Raw genomic sequence first — 22,470 nt, 5'->3', positions numbered from 1 at the left:
GTCTATATGTCTGGCGGTTTCATTTGAATCGAACATGAGTTTTGCGAATTGGAGCTTTTCCCAACCTGTCTTACGCAAAAATATTTGCTTTAATTCTTAACATTCCACAATAAATAATTTGCGTTTATTGAGTTCTAACTAATTTTGGTAACTAGATACTGAAACGGTTGCTTCTCGACTAGCCTCTCATCCAATTAAACTAAATTCATCTAGCACATCGCACATTACAATTCCATTCGGTTTGACGAAGCCGCGCTGCTGCCATCTAGTGGAGACGGACGTGTGCGTGAAATCACTGTATTTCAACATGGTGAAGATAGGAAATATATTTTAAAATGCTTATAAAATGTTTTAAAAACTAATTTACTAAAAGATTTTAAATACGTAGTATTAGAATTTTGGAAAACTACATGTTTGGCTACTTATCAATACATGTTTTTTTAATCAAAATAATTCGGCTTTAGTATTGCTAATCTGAAAGTAAATGAAATTTCTAACTCGAAAAATCTAACTATTTCCGGCTAAAACGCGTTTTAACGGTTTAACAAGAATTTTAAAATTCACGTCCTATATGCCTTGCCGGGTGAAATAAAAAAGCATCACCCAACCCCCATTTTGTTTTCTCACTGCCGTCAAGGCGAATTACTGCCAGATCATCATCATCTTCGCCTCTACACTGAACGAAGAAGTGTGAAATCGACTCGTCACGAGCGTCACGAAAACCCGTTCCGATGCCAACATCGCTAAGCGCCGGTTAAAACTCGGCTTTCTACTCGGCGTGAAAGTCCTCACTTCTGCCGCGTGTCGATTGGCGTGGTGCACGCTTAAAAATTGTAAATCAAAGTCAAACCGTATTCTGTTAGCATATTCGACCTTGATTGTAATCAACACACAAATTGAATTTAATTTAAAATAATGGAACGATCTCGCCATTGTGGTGAAACGCATTTATAAGCGTGTGAATTTCCTTGAGCAATAAATGGAGTCTACTGCACACATAGTCAACTCAACCCAATGCCAAATCGAGAAGAAACTACCCATTGCCAACCATTGATGTGTAGCGGAAAGTGGAGCGTACCCGCAGCGGATCTACTATTAAGGTTTAAAAGTGCATTTAACTGCAATTTATTGCCGATTTTTTTTTCAACTGCCGGCTGTTTCTCAGCGGCAAACGATTTCGAATCCGAGAATGATTGCTTTCGGAACGGGATGAGATCACGGTCAGAAGAGACGGCCGGTTGAGCGGGTTCCATTGGCAATGAATGCCAATGGGATGTTCATTCCTTGTTGCCTTGGGTGATATCTCAATCTTAGCTGTTCCAAATTAAATGCTACCGGAGATAATTTGTGACTGCGCTGAGTGAGGAGGAGACCGTTCCGTTACCCCAAAGCGGAAATTTTGATTGATGACGCGAAATTCTCTGTTTTACACACAGCCAAACGCTGTTTTGGTGTGTATGTATGCCAACAGCAATAAAAACCGAAATAAATGGATAGTTTGAGGCTGCAGAAAGAGCACGTTTTTTGCTGTAGGTTCGTTTGCCCGGCAATGGATGAAGAAAGTAAACCATCTGTTAATATTTTGGCAGCGGAATTTATTTGGTTCACCTGACCGAGCAAAGAAGTGAGAGATGGAATTTTGAAGCTTCTTCGCGCGCGAATCGCATCAATCACAAATCGATTGCAGACGCAGTTGTTTGAAAGGCTGATTTATGACGAGTAGTTTGTTCAACCGCGGTTGGAAGGAAGTGTGCAAATGGACGTTTTTGCACCGCTTATTAGGATAACAGACATCTGTGTTTTTCTTTTGGGAGAGGCTGGTCGAATTGGATAATGCGAACAGGTGAATGGTGATAGAGATTGAGTAGAAACGTGTTTCCTCGTTGATTGATTGGGCCCGGAAGCGTTGAAGCGGGGAATGCTATTTGTCATTACGTTGGTTGATTTTCCAGACCCATTAGCCAGTGAACTTATGGTTCCCCTCATACGTAAATGCCAGGTCATGCGTTCGTTTTAGGTTTTGTGAAACCGCAAAATTTATCTGCGCGTGGAGGCTTGCCACAAAAACCATCAACACCGCAAATCTCCCGAAACGATTGAAACTAATTTATGTGTGTTTTCAGGCCGATCAACTTACAGAGGAACAGATTGCCGAATTCAAAGAAGCGATCTCGCTATTCGCTGACAAGGACAGTGACGGCACAATCACAACCAAGGAACTGGGAACCGTGATGCGATCGTTAGGACAGAACCCCACAGAAGCCGAACTGCAAGACATGATAAACGAAGTCGACGCGGACGGTGAGTACCCACATCCCCCCTGATTGTAGTAGTAGTAGATGATATCGCTTATCTCAGCAACAACCCGGATCTGGGTCGTACGCGCTGGGAGGAAGTGTGCGAATCGATTAGCTCTTTCCGTTGTGTTTACTCAGGGGGTTACTTGCTGCTAAAGCGGCGTGCAAATATGTGCATGAGAAAGGAAGGTTGATAATAACTCAAGCGAAATGCAAATATGCTCTTGAAGATCGCTGTAGTGATCGTTTTATATTTCGCGAAACGTTAAAGGATTTGTGAAATTTGATTGCAAGTATTTTCGAAAGCTAAATTAGTACTGGGCGAATTCAATGCGAATCTTTTGCTGCATAACTCCGATTCCTGAACATGTCTAATGACGAATCATAAAGCATTACACTCCGAATGCATTGCTTTTGATTATTTTTTTCAAATTTTACTCCTTATATACATAAATTTTGGTCAGGACCAAGCTCAAAATCTTGCGTTATTTATCGCAGTTACGAAATTTGTAGAATTTTTTCCGATTCTTAACCGAGGAGTCGAGAAGGTCGGTCTTAGAATTCATCGCAACGCGTTTCCAGGATCACAAGACTGATAGTTCCGTTTCCAGCAGAGGTGTCGACTTCAGAGTATTCAGCCAGCAATGGATCAGTGTTGGACACGAGTGTCAACGCTACTCTCATTCCATCTCGTTAGGTGACGGCGCTAAAAAGTGGACAAGAAGTGTTGTCGGCCAGGAGTGGGCTTCGCTCTGGGACTCTGGGAGCTTTGATTTCTTGAGGAAAATTAAACGCTCCACCGGTCCTTGGAACGACACGGTTTCCCAAAAAGAGCAGACCATAATCTCCAGACTCCGGACTCCGTCACACAAACGTCTCTTACAACTTTGCTCGAGGTCCTTTTCGGTCTTAACGTGGCTTATGTAAAGTAGCAAAAAGGGTGGAGCACTTGTCATTTCATTTATTTAGTTCTTACATCTAAACAGATAATACTGAATCAACAATTTGACGCCACTGTACACGGTTCGAGGTCGCATCCAGGCTTGTAAAATGTCATCTGCATGTCATTTGACTAATTTGTTCATAACTTTCTCTAGAAGCCAAATTTGGTCCATAATTTTAGATGTACTCATAACGCTTGAGTAGGGCTATATTTTTGTCCAAGGGTACATTGCTCTAAATATAATATCTGAGGCTGGAGAGTGAAAACTCTCCAAAATGTCACGTGTCATTTGACATAATGTCATTTGAATGACATTTTGCCTCCAACGCCCCAGATTACATATTTACAGCAATGTCTTATTAGACAAAGGTGTAGGCTAGACTGGCCCAGGAAACAAAAAGTTGTTTAATTCCACGGGGCACCCCCCAGGATTGTGTCTTTGGGTGAGAAAATCAATCTCTGAAAATTTCAGCTCAATCGCTTGTTGCATAAGCTGGCGCATTTGATTTGAAGTTTGTATGGGGATTTCAGCCAAAATGTATAGGAAAATACACCTCCGTCACTCATTCGATCTGGAAATTGGTTCTGATTGCTCGATTGACCTCAGAATTGCAAAAACGGCAGTTGGTATGCTACAGAACATTTTCACAGAACATTGTATGATGATTGAATGAACTTTTATATAGGTTTTGGCTGATGCGATTCGATCAAAAATCCAAAAAATACACAAATCAGCTCTTAATAAATCAGCCGAAAACTATATAAAAGTTCATTTAATCATCATGCAATGTTCTGTGAAATTGTTCTGTAGCATACCAACTGCCGTTTTTGCAATTCTGAGGTTAATCGAGCAATCAGAACCAATTTCCAGATCGAATGAGTGACGGAGGTGTATTTTCCTATACATTTTGGTTGAAATCCCCATACAAACTTCAAATCAAATGCGCCAGCTTATGCAACAAGCGATTGAGCTGAAATTTTCAGAGATTGATTTTCTCACCCAAATACACAATTCTGGGGGGTGCCCCGTGGAATTCGTCAACATTTTTTCTCCCCATACTAATCTGGGCCAGTCTAGTGTAGGCATATTTAAGCGCTATAAGTTCGTCATACATCATGAATTGATAGCTACCCTCTAGAAAAAGTTCTGGGAAAATTATTCAAACGAATGCAAATGACATTTTACAACACTGGTCGCATCTCTCCATCCTCGAATGCGCCCCACGCTCGCCAAGTCGTTTTGCATCTGGTCTGCCCTGGTCTGTGGAGCACTTTGTGCTTGTCCCGAATATTATCATCCCAGGGAGCTCTATGGGATCCCGCCAGCATTCGAGACGCTCTAGCTGACAATGGGGCTACGATGGTAGCCCTGTTTTGCTTCCTGAAGAATGTAGGGTTGTCTAGTTCAAATTTTTACCCCTAAATATTCGGCCCAACTTATTCAGATGAATCTAATCAGCCCTGGCAAGCGATTCTTTTTGTCTCTTACGCTTAAATTGATATAAAAGTAAATTAGTTCGTTCACGTCGCAGAAATGTTTTTTTTTAATATGGCATAATTTGTTTCTTGGGTGGATATCGAGCTATAGCACATCGACTCATGAAGAATCCACTGTATACGAAGATCTTCAGCCAGGGTCCTCATCGGGACTAGCAATAGTACTGTCATTTGCGTCTTTGTTTTGATCGGAAACAGGCGGAGAAATTTCCTGAACCTCCGGAATGCTTTGTGCTGGCTGGAGTATCTTGGTCGTTCCGAATTCATTAACAAAGATTTCCCTTGGCAACAGGCAATCACAAACTGCTGTCACCGGTTCAGCTGCATCTGTACGAGGGCGAATTTGGATGGTGTGTGCACGGATCAACTTGTTGCGTCCGCCATGGTCGATCAACCTGTTGCGTTCGATGATCACGTCAGATTTCCTCGACTTCTGTTTTCCGTTGTGATACTCGACATACACCAATCACGACGAATGCTCCATGTCGCTGATTGAACTGCTAGTTTTGCTTCTCGTTTGGAACGGTTGGAACTGCAATTGGGTGCTTCAGAAAGTCGTTCTCACTGGCCAGCCAAGAAATGCTTCTGCTGGAAATATTATGTGGAGTGAGTTCTTATTGGGCATCGATCGGTACACGTTGAGAAGGAATATGTGAACATGTTTGAGAGTTTATGGCCTTCCTCCCTCACTCCACTTATTCAAACAGCGCTTGAAGGAATCGACAAATCGCTCTGCGTGCCCGCTTCCCGTAGTAGGGAACATCTCTCGGAGTAATTCGATTGTAGCAATAGGGGTGATGATGTTGTCCAGAAAATTTCTGAACATTTCGAAAAGGCGTCCACGATGATCAGAGAATAGAATCCCTCGACCGGTCCAACATAATCAATCCGGATTTGGTCCCATAGCCAGAATTTCGAGGATAATCTTCCTTGGTGACTTTTCAGCAGCAGAAAAGGCTTTGCACTGTCGTACGTACTGCTCCAACTCGTCGTCCGCGCTCCGTCAGTAGACGTAACTTCGAGCAACGGATTTTATACAGCCCATACGAGGATGACCGCGGTATAAAAGAATTTGTGTGCGGTGCCTTTGGGGAACAATAATTCGATCGCATTACACAGTTATCCTGCAGTCCATCAAGGCGGACGTAGATTTTTTTCACTGAAAGATCGGTGAGTTTCTTCACGTTCAATGGCCATTCGTTGAAAAGGAACACGATTTTCTTGTTGAAAGTAACATCCTTCTGTGCTTAAGCTGATATGATGTTAAAAGTTACTAATAGGCAGAAGTTGTACGACCGTGATCAGTTTCAACTTCAATTTTTTGGCATATCGGTCTCGATGCAGATGGGAAAGAACGGAATCTGAAAGGTATCGCTAAGCTGCGACGATGGCTTGAAAGGTGAAGAAGTATACAAGGGCCATTTGAGAATAATTTAATTATCGAAGCGTCCGTCTTTGCCGTACAACCTTTATGGGGATGACTCGGGCAGTGAATGAAAGTCACTGTTACCGAAACTGGCGAAAATGAAGGCAACGATACGCATATTTATTATTCGGCTTATACTAAATTAGCTCTAGCGATCGTTACTTAATAGGTATTGCACAATGTCCCTGAAATCTGCTGTTAAAACGTTCTGGATGTCAAGCCATCGCTGCATACTAAGGTGCATTTTTAACCGAAAATCTTGAGCAAATGTTTGTAATCGGTTTGCTAAACGAAGCGTCTGCCATACAGCATTCTGTGGAATTTGGTGATCGTAGAAATCTATGCCAGGGCCTAGTTCTCCTCCACCTGACGGCAATTGACCTTTGCGGGCATTAACTAATGGCATGTGCAATTGCCTTAACATCTCCTGTTGGAAAACGATGCATTGGCGCTCTTCTGACCAGTTTCATCGGGCGTCCCAGGTAACACAAGATCGTATATGATATCACATAAGCTGATAAAGTGGAGGCCATATAAGTACTTTCCCATACAATATGTACTTTAGCATCGTATGTTGTTACATATACGATTTTATGTTGACTGGGGTCCTTATTGAGAAGTTAGTCCATGGGAATTCTGAGCTCCTTTATCTGCTTGGCCAGCCGGACGCAGTAGTTTACTGCACAAAGGTAGGACCGGAGCTATTCCCCGGAATGCTGGGTAGACAACTTTGCGTGGTGTGTTACGGTGTAAGATCTATCACGGTCACATTGTCAGCTACAGGCAAATCCTGGCCCAACGAATACCTTCCCCAATATCCAACTCCGTATACTTATGAGGATATCGCTGAGTCGGGGGCCTCTCGTTAAGTAAGTACTACATCAACACTTCCTTCTCCTCCCAAGTTACGGTGAAGATGGGCGTGGCCAGGAGTAGTAGTCCTCATGCTTTTGTGATTTTTATCCTAGATTGAAATCAAGGACCACACCCACCTTGATTTCTGATAGCAATCTGAATAAGGATTTCAAAAGAAAAAACATGAGTATCACTAGTGTCCAATCTACGAAGTACACCGTAACTATGCTATGCTATTCGATAGAACGATAGAACGTCAGCGTGACCGAAATTTGCTGTTGAAACGTTCTGGATGTCGAAGTTGTTCAGCGAAAATGTAAGAACCCATTGTCTCCGGAAGTGACCGTCGCCGGCAACAACGATCTCCTTTAAAGGAATGTAGTGTGGAATGTGGATAGATTTGATCGGTTGAAAGATTTTTTGACACTCCGTCGACCTATTCCAACGAACGTCCTTCTTGAGAAGGTGGGTCATGAGTAATCTGAGCTTCTTCACCAGCTTGATAAACAGGCCGTTTAGTAGTTCCCTACACCAAGGTAGAACCGGAGCTGTTGAACGTCTTGAGGGGTTGGCATTTGAGAGATGGCTTTTGTCTTCACTGGCTCAGGGCGGATGCCGTCTTTTCCCACACTGCGTCCGAAGAAATATATTTCGGACATGGAAAACGGCACTTTTCGAACTTTCTAGAACTGTTTGAAGGGTTCGATCGTTTTCTTCTCTGGTTCGACCAGCGATGAGGATGTCGTCCGAGTTGGGTTTTACTCCGGGAATGCCAGCAACCATGCTGCCGATTATTTGCTGAAGCCCCACTGCCACACTGTTTTAAGTAAAAAAAAAGTTAATTCAATGCATTCAACAATAAAGGACACGTAAAAATCATGCAATGAGGCAAATCATGAGCGATTCTCTGGGTCATGATTCCGATGGGATTTTAGTAACGCCTGGTTTGAATCGCCGATGAGATTTGACAATTTGAGATTTTTTTAACACTGATCATCAAAAGCTACCTTGAACTCTCATAAACCACGACTTGCAGGTAAGCGTCCGATATGTGAAGTATTGGTAACCTGCTAACTCGGCAAAGATTTCGTTGAGATGTCGATGTGGTAACGGATGACGATCTGACTGTAGCGATTTATTCAGACCGGTGGAATAGTGCATACTCCTCCTTATGTCCCCGACGCTAACACTTAGTGCAATTGTGGTTGATAAAGGTCCAGTCACGGGTATAGTACAGCCGAAATCCCAACAAGAGGTTTTCGGATTTTTTTCCTACTTGAATCTTAAGGTTTCTGCCGATTGCGTTAATATTCCGGCTATCCTTGCTTTCGACCATTTGAGTGTCTTGCTTGAGATACACAATTCAGTGACATTCCTCCACAAGCTTTTTCAAAGTGATCTTCACACTATGTTTATATTTCTGCTGCTCGGTGAAAATCCGCACGGCCGGGTTCCCAGCAAAATAGAAAATTGATATCCCCACAAAAATGACATTTCCCGGGAGTTTTTTTTTCAAATCGGCATAATTGATTTTTACCTTGGATTTTGGAACAGCGATGGTGCGCTTCATCCAAACTATTGTACCAATTTCTGGGTTCGCGATAAAAAATAAATGTTGCTAGCCATTCCTTCATTCGCGGTCGCTGCCTCGTCTGCTTTAAACTTGGAAATCACCCTGGCACGGATATCTGCGTCTTGCGATGACAAGTCATAGATGAAGTGCAAGGTATTGAATTTATCACTTGAGAGCTTCGAGGGTTGGAATGCTTCGCAACGCTTGTAAACAATCGCAGCATATGACGTGAAATCGTCCGCTTCTTTTTTGAAATAAAATGGATTTCTACTAGCCGAACAGCTTCTTGAGCTAGGAAACCGTTTCATCGAGCATGAGATCACGAGGATGCTTGGGATGCCGCATCGTCGAGGTGCCTTCCACATTCTTTGGAAACGTCTTCATAGCGCGCTCACCAGTCGTTGAAAAAATAACTGACCAAAGACTCGATGATTCACTCGGCGCCGTCAGTCGTTTCGTTTATCCATTGGCAAGCGATGAGGAATCAGCTCGTTCTTACTCAGAATAGCATTCTTGAGGTTATCGTCCGGCATATCTTCTAGCGCACGTTACGGGATCTTGAAGGAGGAATACGAGAGTCCATCACATCCTTATTGTCAAATGTTTAAATTCTGCTATTAGTGACATTAATTTAGTGTTTATTGAATGACAATTGGTGGCTAAGGCTTTCAGTTCAGGGTTCAGTTTTCTACTTCCATCATTTCAATTCCATGGCATGTTGCTCTGCTACAGGTAGGATAACTCTGATGACTGATTTATTATCGATGCCATCTATGGCATCTCGATCTAGAAAGTGACAGAGAGAGAGGAAGAGTAGAAGAGAGTAGCCGTCCTTACTGCAAAAGAAAAGTATTCAGGCTTACCATTTTGTTTGACGATGTAAAAATCTGATTCCTTTATTACAGATCTTTATGGGCCATCCACAAATTATGCCACGCTTCAGCACCGTATTGATTCATACAAAAATTAACCACTTTACATAATACCAAAAATATGACGAGTGGAGTTCATTAAAAAAAATAACTTTCTGCCCAAATTGATTACTTCAAAAAAGTAAACAACAGCTGATTTGGTTTCTTATTGCAAATTTTCGATGATTTTTTTTCCGTTGTCAACGGCAAAACACTCACCAACACTTGCAAAGCTCGGTCGTTTGGGCCACCCGTTATATACCATGCTGAGCTTGATTGACTGTACACATCGTAGTTGTTAGTCGTGATTGGCCGAGAAACAACAAAAAATGCACAGCTCACCAATTTTCTCGGACTAGAAAGCTATTCTCACTCACGGAGTTTCTTTATTTCTAGGCCAATAACGATGCCGGCCACGTCCTCACAGTCAATTAGGATAAGGGGAGCAAAATTATTTCGACAGTCATTGCTACAAGAGACCGAGAAATCCTCTGCATCTCCATGAGCGCACTGGAAAGGAATAGTATGTTAGTTAGAAAGGAAATCTATTGGAAATCGCCTTGGCAAGCGGCTAATTATTGAACGACGCTATATTCATGATGATACAAAGACGGATAAGCAACGCGTGTCTAACGTATTTTCACGAAGACTAATTCAATATTTTTATTACTTCGCGACAACTATGGCTCGATGGCTACTGCAAGCTATTGAAGATCGCAATACATGCAAATGAGCCACCGAATACCAGATAGATAATTTATCATTTTCGCGACAACTAAAACACGCACTATACTCGCTCGCTCGATGGCTACTCCCAATCGAGCATGATACCTGTCAAGCAGCTAAAACATCGGCTCAAATACAGAAAACGGCAAAATTCGATTTAATATCAGTTATGAATGAACAAATTTTGAATGCATTTTACGACTGCAAAAGGGTAAACATTTTCTAAACGAAAGTAGTTAATTCATTAAAGCCATCAACTAAATACCCTCAGGCACAATCAGGCACAGAGCCAGAAAAGTTTAGAACCCGTAGAACATTCCGTACGGTTTTATTTGCTTGGCAAATTATCAAACGGATTTTAGTTTGCCCGAAATTGATGACGTTTTCAAATCCTCTTCAAGCAACCCCCCAATTCCCTACCATGAGCTCCCCAGTTCGGATCTTCACAACAAACCAAAGCATTTCTCCTGCTTTCCGTTTTTGTAATCAAAATTCCTACCACGGACCTCTTCTCCCCCTTCCTTATCGCAATCGAAACCATATCGGTTGATTGCCTATTTACTCTACTGGTGCTTGATAAACATTGGAACATTTTCTGAACTTCTCGCAAAGAATTGAACTTTGAAAAACCTCCTATATGTGTGTGTACGTGTGTGTATGTTTGTCCTACGAATACTCCACTGGCATCGAAACTTTGCCATCCGCCTGATGGGATGAACGCTGGCGCGCGCGTTGTGGCGTGGGTGTTTCAATTTTCCAGCATATTCGTTCAAACAACCTCTAATCGAATAAATGCGCGGAGTACGGGATGTCATTGTGGTGCGCGAACGGGATCACACCAACATGGTGTACCGCCAGAACCAGCGTTTGACAGACACACGATGCGGGGCCATTGTCCTTTGTAAATTGTTTACCGCCAATCGCCGGTGGATTCAGCGGTTCCAACAACGGCGAAGGCGGAAGTGACGCGTCCCAGTCCGGTCGTGGCCTGGGCAGCGGAGTGCAAAATCTTGTTATCGCAAGCTTAAAAAGTGGCCATTTGCCAGATCCCGAAGGGATCCCCGGAAGATGACACAACAAAGCCATTCGTTTTTATGGCCGTGCCATTGTGTCTGGGTTTCGTTGTGGACGAGCGCAGCAGAGAAAATATCGGACAAATCCTCCTATCGTGAGATGTTCCTGTCTTGAGTTCTGTGAACTATACTAAATTTAGAAGGCTTTAAATAAAGGATTCAACTCTTCAGAAATGAAATCTTTCGGCCAAGTGCTTGTGACCCTTCTAGATTCGTTTCCATAATGAACATGAAGCCTTTCGGTAGATCTTTATTTACGCGAAAAGCCAAAAACCTAGACTTTTTATGTCAACAAAAAAACAATCATAACTTTGTGGCATACGATTGGGTTGGTCGCCAAGTAAAAAAAAAGCGGGACACACGATAAGGAAAAAGTCATTAAACGAAAATTGCTTCGCTCATTGGAAAGTTTTCTTTCGTTCCAATTTTCCGAGGATTTCCGGAGATATGATGTCTTTTGGTTGGACGAGGGTTTGACTGGCGGTCGTTAGTCCGTATCCCTCGTTTCGGAGATTATCCGTTTTGAAACCGGTTCAATCCGTTCTTGGCTCTTGTTTAATGTCCCATGTCAACGTTTGCTGTTGCAAATATACACACATTCCGAGCAATCTCATTTAGGATCCATTTGGAGGCAAACAGTGGAATGGTTTTCCTAGAATCATCCACCGTGAATGTACTCTCTGTACAGCAATTATGGCTACAAAGTAAAATCGATTCTTGTTGCTATCCAAACCGGGGCATTCTCGGTACGTGTACCGTACGGTGGCTCGTTGAATGCAAACAGTTCACAGCGCCGACGCTGCTGGTAGGTTGACCTACTTTCCATTCCATCCAGGTCGCTTCCTTCGAACTGGAAAAAAAACCTCTCCTCATTTCAAGAGAGAGTGACGAATACTCTACCAGCTAGAACCGAATCAAGGACCTTTTCCCCACAAACAATTCGGAGAACACGCTAATGAAGGTTCTATCAACACTTTGCTCCCATACGATTGTCAACCATTCGGTGCCGACTGGCTGGACAAACACACGTGTGGATCCCTTCGCGACCATTAATCTTGTCGTGTTTAGGGCGCCCCGATGACAACGGTCTGCCCATTTCGAATTAATGTCCGATGACGGCAGACGACAGAGCCGCGCGCTGTAAATGACATTGTAGCGCGCTTCTCCGGTCATAAAATATCTAAGCCAATTCGGTCCGAAATCAAAGAGAGCCGGCAGCACGGCAGCATTCCTCGGTACTGGCGCGCCTCGCCCCGTCTCACCACACGCGCCGCGACGGGTCGGGTCGAAGAAATATACATTAACTCTAATTAGCGAATGGCATCGATAAATCAATGCCATCAACGTCGCTCGATTCGTTACAGCAAGCAAACAGTCAGTGTACTACACCAGTACACATGCTTGCCTAGTTCTCTCACTAACATTCGGTGGGATTTCTCACGATCACGGTTCGAGGCTGAAGTAAACAAATCCCTGCGCCATATGTAGTTTAACGTCACTATCCGGCGAAGGACCGAGCACAGTGATTGGCGAAATTGCTCCATGAATATGTATGCAGTCAAAAAATAAAATAAAATAGGAGAATCGTTTGTTACTTTGACGATTTTATCACGGTTTTCTTATAAAGAAAACTGCTATCTAGAAATTCCAGATATAAAGTGACCAGAGGTTATTTTGGTCAACTTAAGACATCTCGCCTATTATATATTTTAAAAGAGTATCAAATAGTTTCAAAATAGATTTTTCTCATATCAGTTTACAACACTCAGTAAGATGCTAAATACTCGATTTCATAGAAAAAAATACCCGGAAATCTTTGGATTTTCCAGATATTTTTGGAATTAGAGATAATTTAGTACAGACCTGGAGGTCGATTCCCTCTTTAGTCATGGAAACTCTACGGGAACGAAACATTCTGCTAGGTATCGTCCGTAGGCTGTCATTTTATGTAAATGTTAGGTCTGAACATGCATTGATTGAGGATGATGAAATTGTATTTTTCAACGGTCTGATATTTTGGACGTTTTTCTAATATTGTTGATTTTAAGATGCTCCAGATTTTACACATTTTCTGATATCACATTTTTTATATTCTGCAGATTATTCAGATTATTGTCGTAACTTGAACTATTTGGAATATTAGATTGATTTCGTAGATCATAAAAATTCTTAATATTTCTACATTTTCTAAACTCTTCAGATTTAATTAAAATGCAGTTTCCTAAGATTTCTACGCTTCCCAAAATTGACAAATCAACTCTCGCGTGATTTTTGAAAACGTCGTAAGTCCAAATGAGAGACTCTCTTTCATCACGCTCTCTTTTGCTAATATCTAGGCTAGTTTAAAATTTGTTGCAATATTTTCACCTCAGCACACTAGACAAAGCTATTTTCTTCAGATCGGTACTGGAAAATCCAATGTAAATGTTAGTATGGCTTTGTAATGATCTAAAAAGAAAGTAAACAAAGAGAGCCTCTCTGGGACTGTTCCGCATAATCATTTAGTTTGGTCCCTTTAACATACAGTAATAAGTGCTACTAGAATTCAGAATTTTCACCTACATGAATAGTTACAAAACCAAAATTTCACTCAGATAAGGAAAAATATTTGTTCTATTGTCTTGTAACTTATTTTTGTTCGGGAATTCGACCACGGAGGAAATTTCGTGGAAATTCCGAAGGATCTTCCGTGGAAATTCTGAAGGATTTTCCGTGGAAATTCCGAAGGGTTTTCCGTAGAAATTCCGAAGGATTTTCCGTGGAAATTCCGAAGGTTTTTCCGTGGAAATTCCGAAGGATTTTCTGTGGAAACTCCGAAGGATTTTCCGTGGAAATTCCGAAGGATTTCCCGTGGAAATTTTGAAGGATTTTCCGTGAAAATCCCAACGAAGGATTTTCCTTGGAAATTCCGAAGGATTTTTCTTGGAAATTCCGAAGGATTTTCCTTGGCAATTCCGAAGGATTTTCCTTGGAAACTCCGGAGGATTGTCCTTGGAAATTCCGAAGGATTTTCATTGGAAATTCTGCCGGATTTTCCTTGGAAATTCCGAGAGATTTTCCTTGTAAATTCCGAAAGATTTTCCTTGGAAATTCCGAAGGATTTTCCTTGGAAATTCCGAAGGATTTTCTTTGGAAACTCCGAAGAATTTTCTGTGGAAACTCCGAAGGATTTTCTGTGGAAACTCCGAAGGATTTTCTGTGGAAACTCCGAAGAATTTTCTGTGGAAACTCCGAAGGATTTTCTGTGGAAATTCCGAAGGATTTTTCTTGGAAATTCCGAAGGATTGTCCTTGGAAATTCCGAAGGATTTTCCTTGGAAATTCCGAAGGATTTTCCTTGGAAATTCCGAAGGATTTTCCTTGGAAATTCCGAAGGATTTTCCTTGGAAATTCCGAAGGATTTTCCTTGGAAATTCCGAAGGATTTTCCTTGCAAATTCCGAAGGATTTTCCTTGGAAATTCCGAAAGATTTTCCTTGGAAATTCCGAAGGATTTTCCTTGGAAATTCCGAAGGATTTTCCTTGGAAATTCCGAAGGATTTTCCTTGGCAATTCCGAAGGATTGTCCTTGGCAATTCCGAAGGATTTTCCTTGGCAATTCCGAAGGATTTTCCTTGGAAATTCCAAAGGATTTTCTGTGGAAACTCCGAAGGATTTTCTGTGGAAACTCCGAAGGATTGTCCTTGGAAATTCCGAAGGATTTTCCTTGGAAATTCCGAAGGATTTTCCTTGGAAATTCCGAAGGATTTTCCTTGGAAATTCCGAAGGATTTTCCTTGGAAATTCCGAAGGATTTTCCTTGGTAGTACCGAAGGATTTTCCTTGGAAATTCCGAAGGATTTTCCTTGGAAATTCCGAAGGATTTTCCTTGGAAATTCCGAAGGGTTTTCCTTGGAAATTCCGAAGGGTTTTCCTTGGAAATTCCGAAAGGTTTTCCTTGGAAATTCCGAAAGGTTTTCCTTGGAAATTCCGAAGGATTTTCCTTGGAAATTTCGAAGGATTTTCCTTGGCAATTCCGAAGGATTTTCCTTGAAAATTTCGAAGGATTGTCCTTGGAAATTCCAAAGGATTGTCCTTGGAAATTCCGAAGGATTTCCCGTGGAAATTCCGAAGGATTTCCCGTGGAAATTTTAAAGGATTTCCCGTGGAAATTCCAAAGGATTTCCCGTGGAAATTCCAAAGGATTTCCCGTGGAAATTCCAAAGGATTTCCCGTGGAAATTCCAAAGGATTTCCCGTGGAAATTCGAAAGGATTTCCCCGGAAATTCCGAAGGATTTGCCGTAAAATTCGAAGGATTTCCCGAAAATTCGAAGGATTTCTCGTGGAAATTCCGAAGATTTCCATGGAAATTCGAAGGATTTCTCGTGGAAATTCCGAAGGATTTCCGTGGAAATTCCGAAGGATTTCCGTGGAAATTCGAAGGATTTCCGTGGAAATTCAAAGGTTCCGTGGAAATTCGAAGGATTTCCGTGGAAATTCGAAAGGATTTCCGTGAAATTCCGAAGGATTTCCGTGGAAATTCCGAAGGATTTCCCGTGGAAATTCGAAGGATTTCCGTGGAAATTCGAAGGATTTCCGTGGAAATTCGAAGGATTTCCGTGGAAATTCCGAAGGATTTCCGTGGAAATTCCGAAGGATTTCCGTGGAAATTCGAAGGATTTCCGTGGAAATTCCGAAGGATTTTCCGTACAAATTCCGAAGATTTCCGTGGAAATTCGAAGGATTTCCGTGGAAATTCGAAGGATTTCCGTGGAAATTCCGAAGGATTTCCGTGGAAATTCGAAGGATTTCCCGTGGAAATTCCGAAGGATTTCCGTGGAAATTCGAAGGATTTCCCGTGGAAATTCCGAAGGATTTCCGTGGAAATTCCAGGATTTCCGTGGAAATTCGAAGGATTTCCGTGGAAATTCGAAGGATTTCCGTGGAAATTCCGAAGGATTTCCGGTGGAAATTCGAAGGATTTCCGTGGAAATTCCGAAGGATTTTCGTGGAAATTCGAAGGATTTCCGTGGAAATTCGAAGGATTTCCGTGGAAATTCGAAGGATTTCGTGGAAATTCGAAGGATTTTCCGTGGAAATTCGAAGGATTTCCCGTGGAAATTCGAAGGATTTCCGTGTGGAAATTCCGAAGGATTTCCTGTGGAAATTCCGAAGGATTTCGTGGAAATTCGAAGGATTTCCGTGGAAATTCGAAGGATTTCCGTGGAAATTCCGAAGGATTTCCGTGGAAATTCGAAGGATTTCCGTGGAAATTCCGAAGGATTTCCGTGGAAATTCGAAGGATTTCCGTGGAAATTCCGAAGATTTTCCGTGGAAATTCGAAGGATTTCCGTGGAAATTCGAAGGATTTCCGTGGAAATTCCGAAGGATTTCCCGTGGAAATTCCGAAGGATTTCCGTGGAAATTCCGAAGGATTTCCGTGGAAATTCGAAGGATTTCCGTGGAAATTCCGAAGGATTTCCCTGAAATTCGAAGGATTTCCGTGGAAATTCCGAAGGATTTCCGTGGAAATTCGAAGGATTTCCGTGGAAATTCGAAGGATTTCCGTGGAAATTCGAAGGATTTCCGTGGAAATTCGAAGGATTTCCGTGGAAATTCGAAGGATTTCCGTGGAAATTCGAAGGATTTCCGTGGAAATTCGAAGGATTTCCGTGGAAATTCGAAGGATTTCCGTGGAAATTCGAAGGATTTCCGTGGAAATTCGAAGGATTTCCGTGGAAATTCCGAAGGATTTCCGTGGAAATTCGAAGGATTTCCGTGGAAATTCCGAAGGATTTCCGTGGAAATTCGAAGATTTCCGTGGAAATTCCGAAGGATTTCCGTGGAAATTCGAAGGATTTCCGTGAAAATTCGAAGGATTTTCCCGTGGAAATTCGAAGTATTTCCCGGGGGAAATTCGAAGGATTTCGTGAAATTACCGAAGGATTTCCGTGGAAATTTCGAAGGATTTCCCGTGGAAATTTCGAAGGATTTCCCGTGGAAATTCCGAAGGATTTCCTGTGGAAATTCCGAAGGATTTCCCGTGGAAATTCCGAAGGATTTCCCGTAGAAATTCCGAAGGATTTGCCGTGGAAATTCCGAAGGATTTGCCGTGGAAATTCCGAAGGATTTGCCGTGGAAATTCCGAAGGATTTCCCGTGGAAATTCCGAAGGATTTCCCGTGGAAATTCCGAAAGATTTCCCGTGGAACTTTCGAAGGATTTCCCGTGGAACTTCCGAAGGATTTCCCGTGGAAATTCCGAAGGATTTCCCGTGGAAATTCCGAAGGATTTCCCGTGGAAATTCCGAAGGATTTCTCGTGGAAATTCCGAAGCATTTCCCGTAGAAATTTTTCGTGGAAATTTCGAAGGATTTTTCGTGGAAACTCGGGATTGGAAATCCCGAAAGATTTTCCGTAGAAATTCCGAAGGATTTTCCATAGAAATTCCGAAGGAAATTCGAAAAAAAAAATCCGTAAGGAATTCCGAAACACTTCCTGTGGAAATTCCAAATAATTTCCCATGGAAATTCCGAAAGATTCCCCGTGGAAATTTTAAATGTAATTCTGAAACATTTCCTGTGGAAATTCTGAAGCGTTTACCTTGGAAATTCCGAAGCATTTCTCTTAGAAATTCCGAAGGAAATTTGGAAAGATTCCGCGTAGGAATTCCGTTGGATTACCTTCGTCAGACTGCTGCCACCCTGCTGTTTTTGCTGCAACTGGATTACCACCCACTTTTACTTTGTACATTCTACGCAGTGACATAAGTGTTGGTGATTCTGGTCTTGGCGAACTCAATTGCACTAGTGCTGAACATTCCTCCTGAGCCACCATTCTGTGATGAGTTGTAGTGTCTCTTTTACAGATTTTCTAGACTATGACGGTAATTAGAACGAAGACCAAACCGAAATTCCAAACCCTATGTACCGATGTAAACACTGTAAGATAAATAAGTCGATCTTCGGATTAATCTGTAAGCATTTAAAAGCATCATCCATCCATCATCATCGGCTCTTCTTATTCATCTTTCAAGAAGGAATGAGAATCAAATCGATTCGATGCCTATTTGGGTGATTTTCTCAGATATATAACCCACGTGTTGATGCTTTGAGACAAAATGTGCCTACTCATGCAGAATGAGTGATTCATCCTAATCAGTTTGTCTTCAAAACAAACCTAAATTCCACACATTTGCAATTAATCATCGTTGATGGTTGCCACCAGAAGGCATCGATACCTCATTTGGTATCGGTTGTTTTCCACTTCCGTTGTTGCGACGCAACCGGAGATGTACTTTTTTTCTCTCGGACATCGAAGACGAAGGCACGAGGGATAAAAGCCAATTTAATCGGAGCCTCCAAGGAGACACGGAATGCTGCTTTGCGTCACAACTCCGATGGAACGCATTCTACGCCGTCTTGCCCCCACATTGGGTTGCTGTTTATTAGTGTTCCTTCTTACATACAGAAGGGCGATGCTACCGTGGAATGATTTAGCGTTTTTTTTGGGTTGCTTCCGTCCGCCTCCGATTGGTTGCGTCGGAGATCAATCAACAAATGATTGACAAATTGCTCCGTTTTCTAAGTTTATCTTTTGATAGGTGATCCAAAAAATAGAAAAAAATGCGTGGAGCAAACCGTAGTTCGGTTTACTGGTGCTGTGGTTTTTTTTGGTATCCAATTTAATGGCACCATAAATTATGTAACACAATTCGGAATGACATTTGAGCTTTCATTCAGAGCCATTCGAGTCACAAAGGAGCGACCATTTCGGGAGACTCCCACGTTCCAGATGATTCCGGCGAACGGTAGGGCATAATGCCGTAGCAATTTGCATTTTCGCCTGAAAATTCTTTTGGTGCACCATAAGGATTAAGGTCATTCCGTATAATCCTTGCATCTCATTTCCTCCTGTCGTTCTATTATGGCGTTCGTTCTTGCCATCATCCGTTGAACTTTTCTGCACGCTCGACGGTTTCTCTTCTGTATGTCCACTTTTTCACCATTCCCTTGAAAAAAAAAACGTATAATGGACATTTTATTCGTAATCATAAATTATGCATGTTGTGCTTTGGGGGTGACATAGCGAATCGTTTGCGGTGCTGTTTATTTTTTGAAACAAATTATAAACGGTTCAAGTTTCGAAGCAGGAGGAAACCTTGTCAACAGCATGGCCAAGCCTTAATATGCGATTAATGCTGCGTCGATCGATAAACAGAGAAAAATCAAGCGATAAGAATGTTTAAAAAGTTGTGTTTAGTTCTGGTACACCGCGGAACCAATGAAATTCAACCACGCGAAAAGACCAGGGGTAGCATTCTTTTGAAATTCGTTTGCTTTGTTGAAAAATTGTTACTGTAACAAGTGCTGTACTGCGATTTCAAAGCAAGAGGGAACATCTTAAGTACCGTCAAAGGAAGCCTAAGGCGGTTTCCCTAAACAGGAAGGTCGTCACTGTAGGAAACCCGCGGGAACAAAGAATTCCCCTCCAGTTAGCAATGGCACCGAGGGGTGTGCCGAAGGTCAAGCAATTCATTCTTCCTCCTACCACACCCCGCAGAGAAGGAGTCCCACCAAGCGAAAAAAAAGCATTAGATGAGAGTGTGTTTCGTAGCTTCTTGTGCTTTCGAAGGACAGCAGAAGAAACGCTGGGCGGCCGTTGTACCTACAAAAGAAATAAATTACCTTCTAAACGCTAAGGTGAAAACATCATTCCACGTCGGGAAGTTCCATTTGTTGTTGCTACTCAGCAGGGAAAACTGTTAGTGGAGCGGTTGGCACCGCTACCGCCAACGTTTTTATGACGAGAAAATCAACACAATTTATACAACGTCTTTCGGATGGCGGGTGGTGGGGCGGTGTGTCCTTGGGTTCGCTTCTAGCGAGCACGTACCTTACCTACTCCTCCTCGTACAGCGAACGGTAATAAGTGCCTCTGCCGAAGTGGGCGGTTAGAGTAGGGCAAATCGATTCCAACCCCAAAGGTGTACCCGGTTTGTGGCGTCGTGAAGGGGGCTCGAGTTTCCTTCATGTTTGCCCCCTTCTGGATCCATTGTAGGACCGCGCGCACTTGACTACCTATCACTCGCCTGAAGCCGGAGGAAAACCGGAGGTGGGATACACTACCGCGAGGGGGGGATGATGAGGTGTTATATTTTGGAGCTGCCAAGTAGAGAAGGGAAAATCGAGAAAATCCCGAAACCTCTACCGGCAGCAAAAACAGTTAAAAATAGTCCAGCTATCACTCAAATTGTTTATTTATCAATTTGGTGCCTCTATATACCAGTTTCGGGGCAGGGTTTCACCTTGCTTTCGTTTCTTGTTTGGTTCGGTTCCGTTGATTGGATGTTCGATGGGAATCGGTGACGGTGGTTACCCGAAATTTGTAAATTTGCTTTATTGGATCCAATTTTTTGTTTGTTTGTTTTATTTTTCTTACGGGACATGGGCACGGGCAGTCAAACAATTTCGAATCTGTGTCTTTTGAATCAATTTAAAACCCATAAGAAAGTGAAACATAAATAATTTATCTACGATGTCGGAAATGGGTATTCCATTGCTAAGGGGCCGTACACTAATTACGTGAAGCCTTACAGGGAAATGGTTTTTTTTTTCGTTCCTTTTATTCTTGTAAATATTACAAACAACAATGATTTTTACGAAATAACTTTCACTTTGGTTTCTCACGAGTCATTACTGAGTCTCTCTCAAGGAGTTTTTGAGCCTTTTCGACAAGAAATAACGGGTACCGCACATATTGCTTTTCCGAAGCATAAACTGATTAATATTTGTCCTATTTCCAATTTTATCACACCAAATTTCAAGGGGGGGGGTGGTGGTGTAAAATCGGGATAGTACTGTGTTTGTATTTGTTTACTTGTGTTTACTTTCTGTTAAAGTATGAATCATTTCCGATGGATATTTCGACATTGTTGTTTCATAAGGGTGAAAGTCGCAAACGTAAACATTGACTTCTTCTGCTGATTTCAGGAGAAGATTCAGTTTAATTTGGAATAATGTAATGGCGTTTTCGGCTGTATTTTGTTAAAATCAAATCAATCGGCCGATGCGTAGAGAATTGAAATAAAAATCGTTTTTGAGTTTACGGACGAAGAAAGTTTAGTTAATTACGTTATTTAGAATAACTTAACTTAAACGTTTTCAAGTGACGGTTCGGTGGGTGCTGTGAGCGAGCGTCATATCAAGTAATAACCGGAGTGATGCCTTCAGGGTCAGCTGGATCGTTGGAGCTAACAAACAACGACCTTGAGTTTCGCCCAGCTAAAAAAATCTCAGGCTGCTGGGAGGCTTTTTTCATCCATGACAGAACTATCGTGCTGTCGGAGCATAGTCTGACATTCGAGAATGGAATACGCAAAGATGGTATAACCCTTTGTACCAAGTGTTGCAGAAGCAATGCAGCTTTTTCATATCAATACAATAGCTTTTTCCAAGAAATTGACATTCCATGCAAAGGAGTAAGCATTGATTTTGGTAACGTGGTGAAACCATGGACAAACACATTATGCAAGTACCAGCAATGCTTAGCATGCATCATAGGCGACTTCGGAAGTATCTGAAGCTTGTACCTGGATCGGAGTCTGCTGTGTAGTGTTAATGATAACAGAAATATTCAAATCTCATCCTCGATTCGAATTAAACCTCTTGAAAAAGGCCAACGAGGCTCTTGAAAGGAGCTTCCAAGCCTCTTGAAAGAAACCTTCCGAGCTTCTTGAAAAAAGGCTTCCGAGGCTTTTGAATGTAGACTTCCTAGCCTCTTGAAAGGAGGCTTCCGAGCCTCTTGAAAGGAGGCTTCCGAGCCTCTTGAAAGGAGGCTTCCGAGCCTCTTGAAAGGAGGCTTCCGAGCCTCTTGAAAGGAGGCTTCCGAGCCTCTGGAAAGGAGGCTTCCGAGCCTCTTGAAAGGAGGCTTCCGAGCCTCTTGAAAGGGGGCTTTGAAGCCTCTTGAAGGAGGCTTGAGCCTCTTGAAAGGAGGCTTCCGGGCCTCTTGAAGGAGGCCAGGCCTCTTGAAGGGCTTCCAGAGCCTCTTGAAAGGAGCTTTGACCTCTTGAAAGGAGGCTTCCAGGCCTCTTGAAAGGGGGCTTCCAGAGCCTCTTGAAAGGCCAGGCCTCTTGAGGAGGCTTCCGAGCCTCTTGAAGGAGGCTGAGCCTCTTGAAGGCTGAGGCCTCTTGAAG

General features: G+C 42.4%; 1 protein-coding gene across 1 annotated transcript in view; it reads left to right on the top strand.

Annotated features, from left to right (window-relative positions):
* Positions 1 to 2,107: 2,107 nt before the first annotated feature.
* Positions 2,108 to 22,470, top strand: part of LOC134225642 (calmodulin) — an 85,903-nt gene continuing 65,540 nt past the window's right edge. Inside the window, exon 1 of the mRNA XM_062705894.1 lies at positions 2,108 to 2,301. Coding sequence (XP_062561878.1) covers positions 2,232 to 2,301 — 70 coding nt within the window. The 5' untranslated portion in view covers positions 2,108 to 2,231. The remainder of the gene's footprint in view (positions 2,302 to 22,470) is intronic.

The sequence above is a fragment of the Armigeres subalbatus genome, chromosome 3 (genome assembly GCF_024139115.2).
Source record: "Armigeres subalbatus isolate Guangzhou_Male chromosome 3, GZ_Asu_2, whole genome shotgun sequence".
Lineage (NCBI taxonomy): Eukaryota > Metazoa > Arthropoda > Insecta > Diptera > Culicidae > Armigeres > Armigeres subalbatus.
The sequence above is the reverse complement of the archived record's forward strand: the minus strand, read 5'-3'. Positions and strand labels throughout refer to the sequence as shown.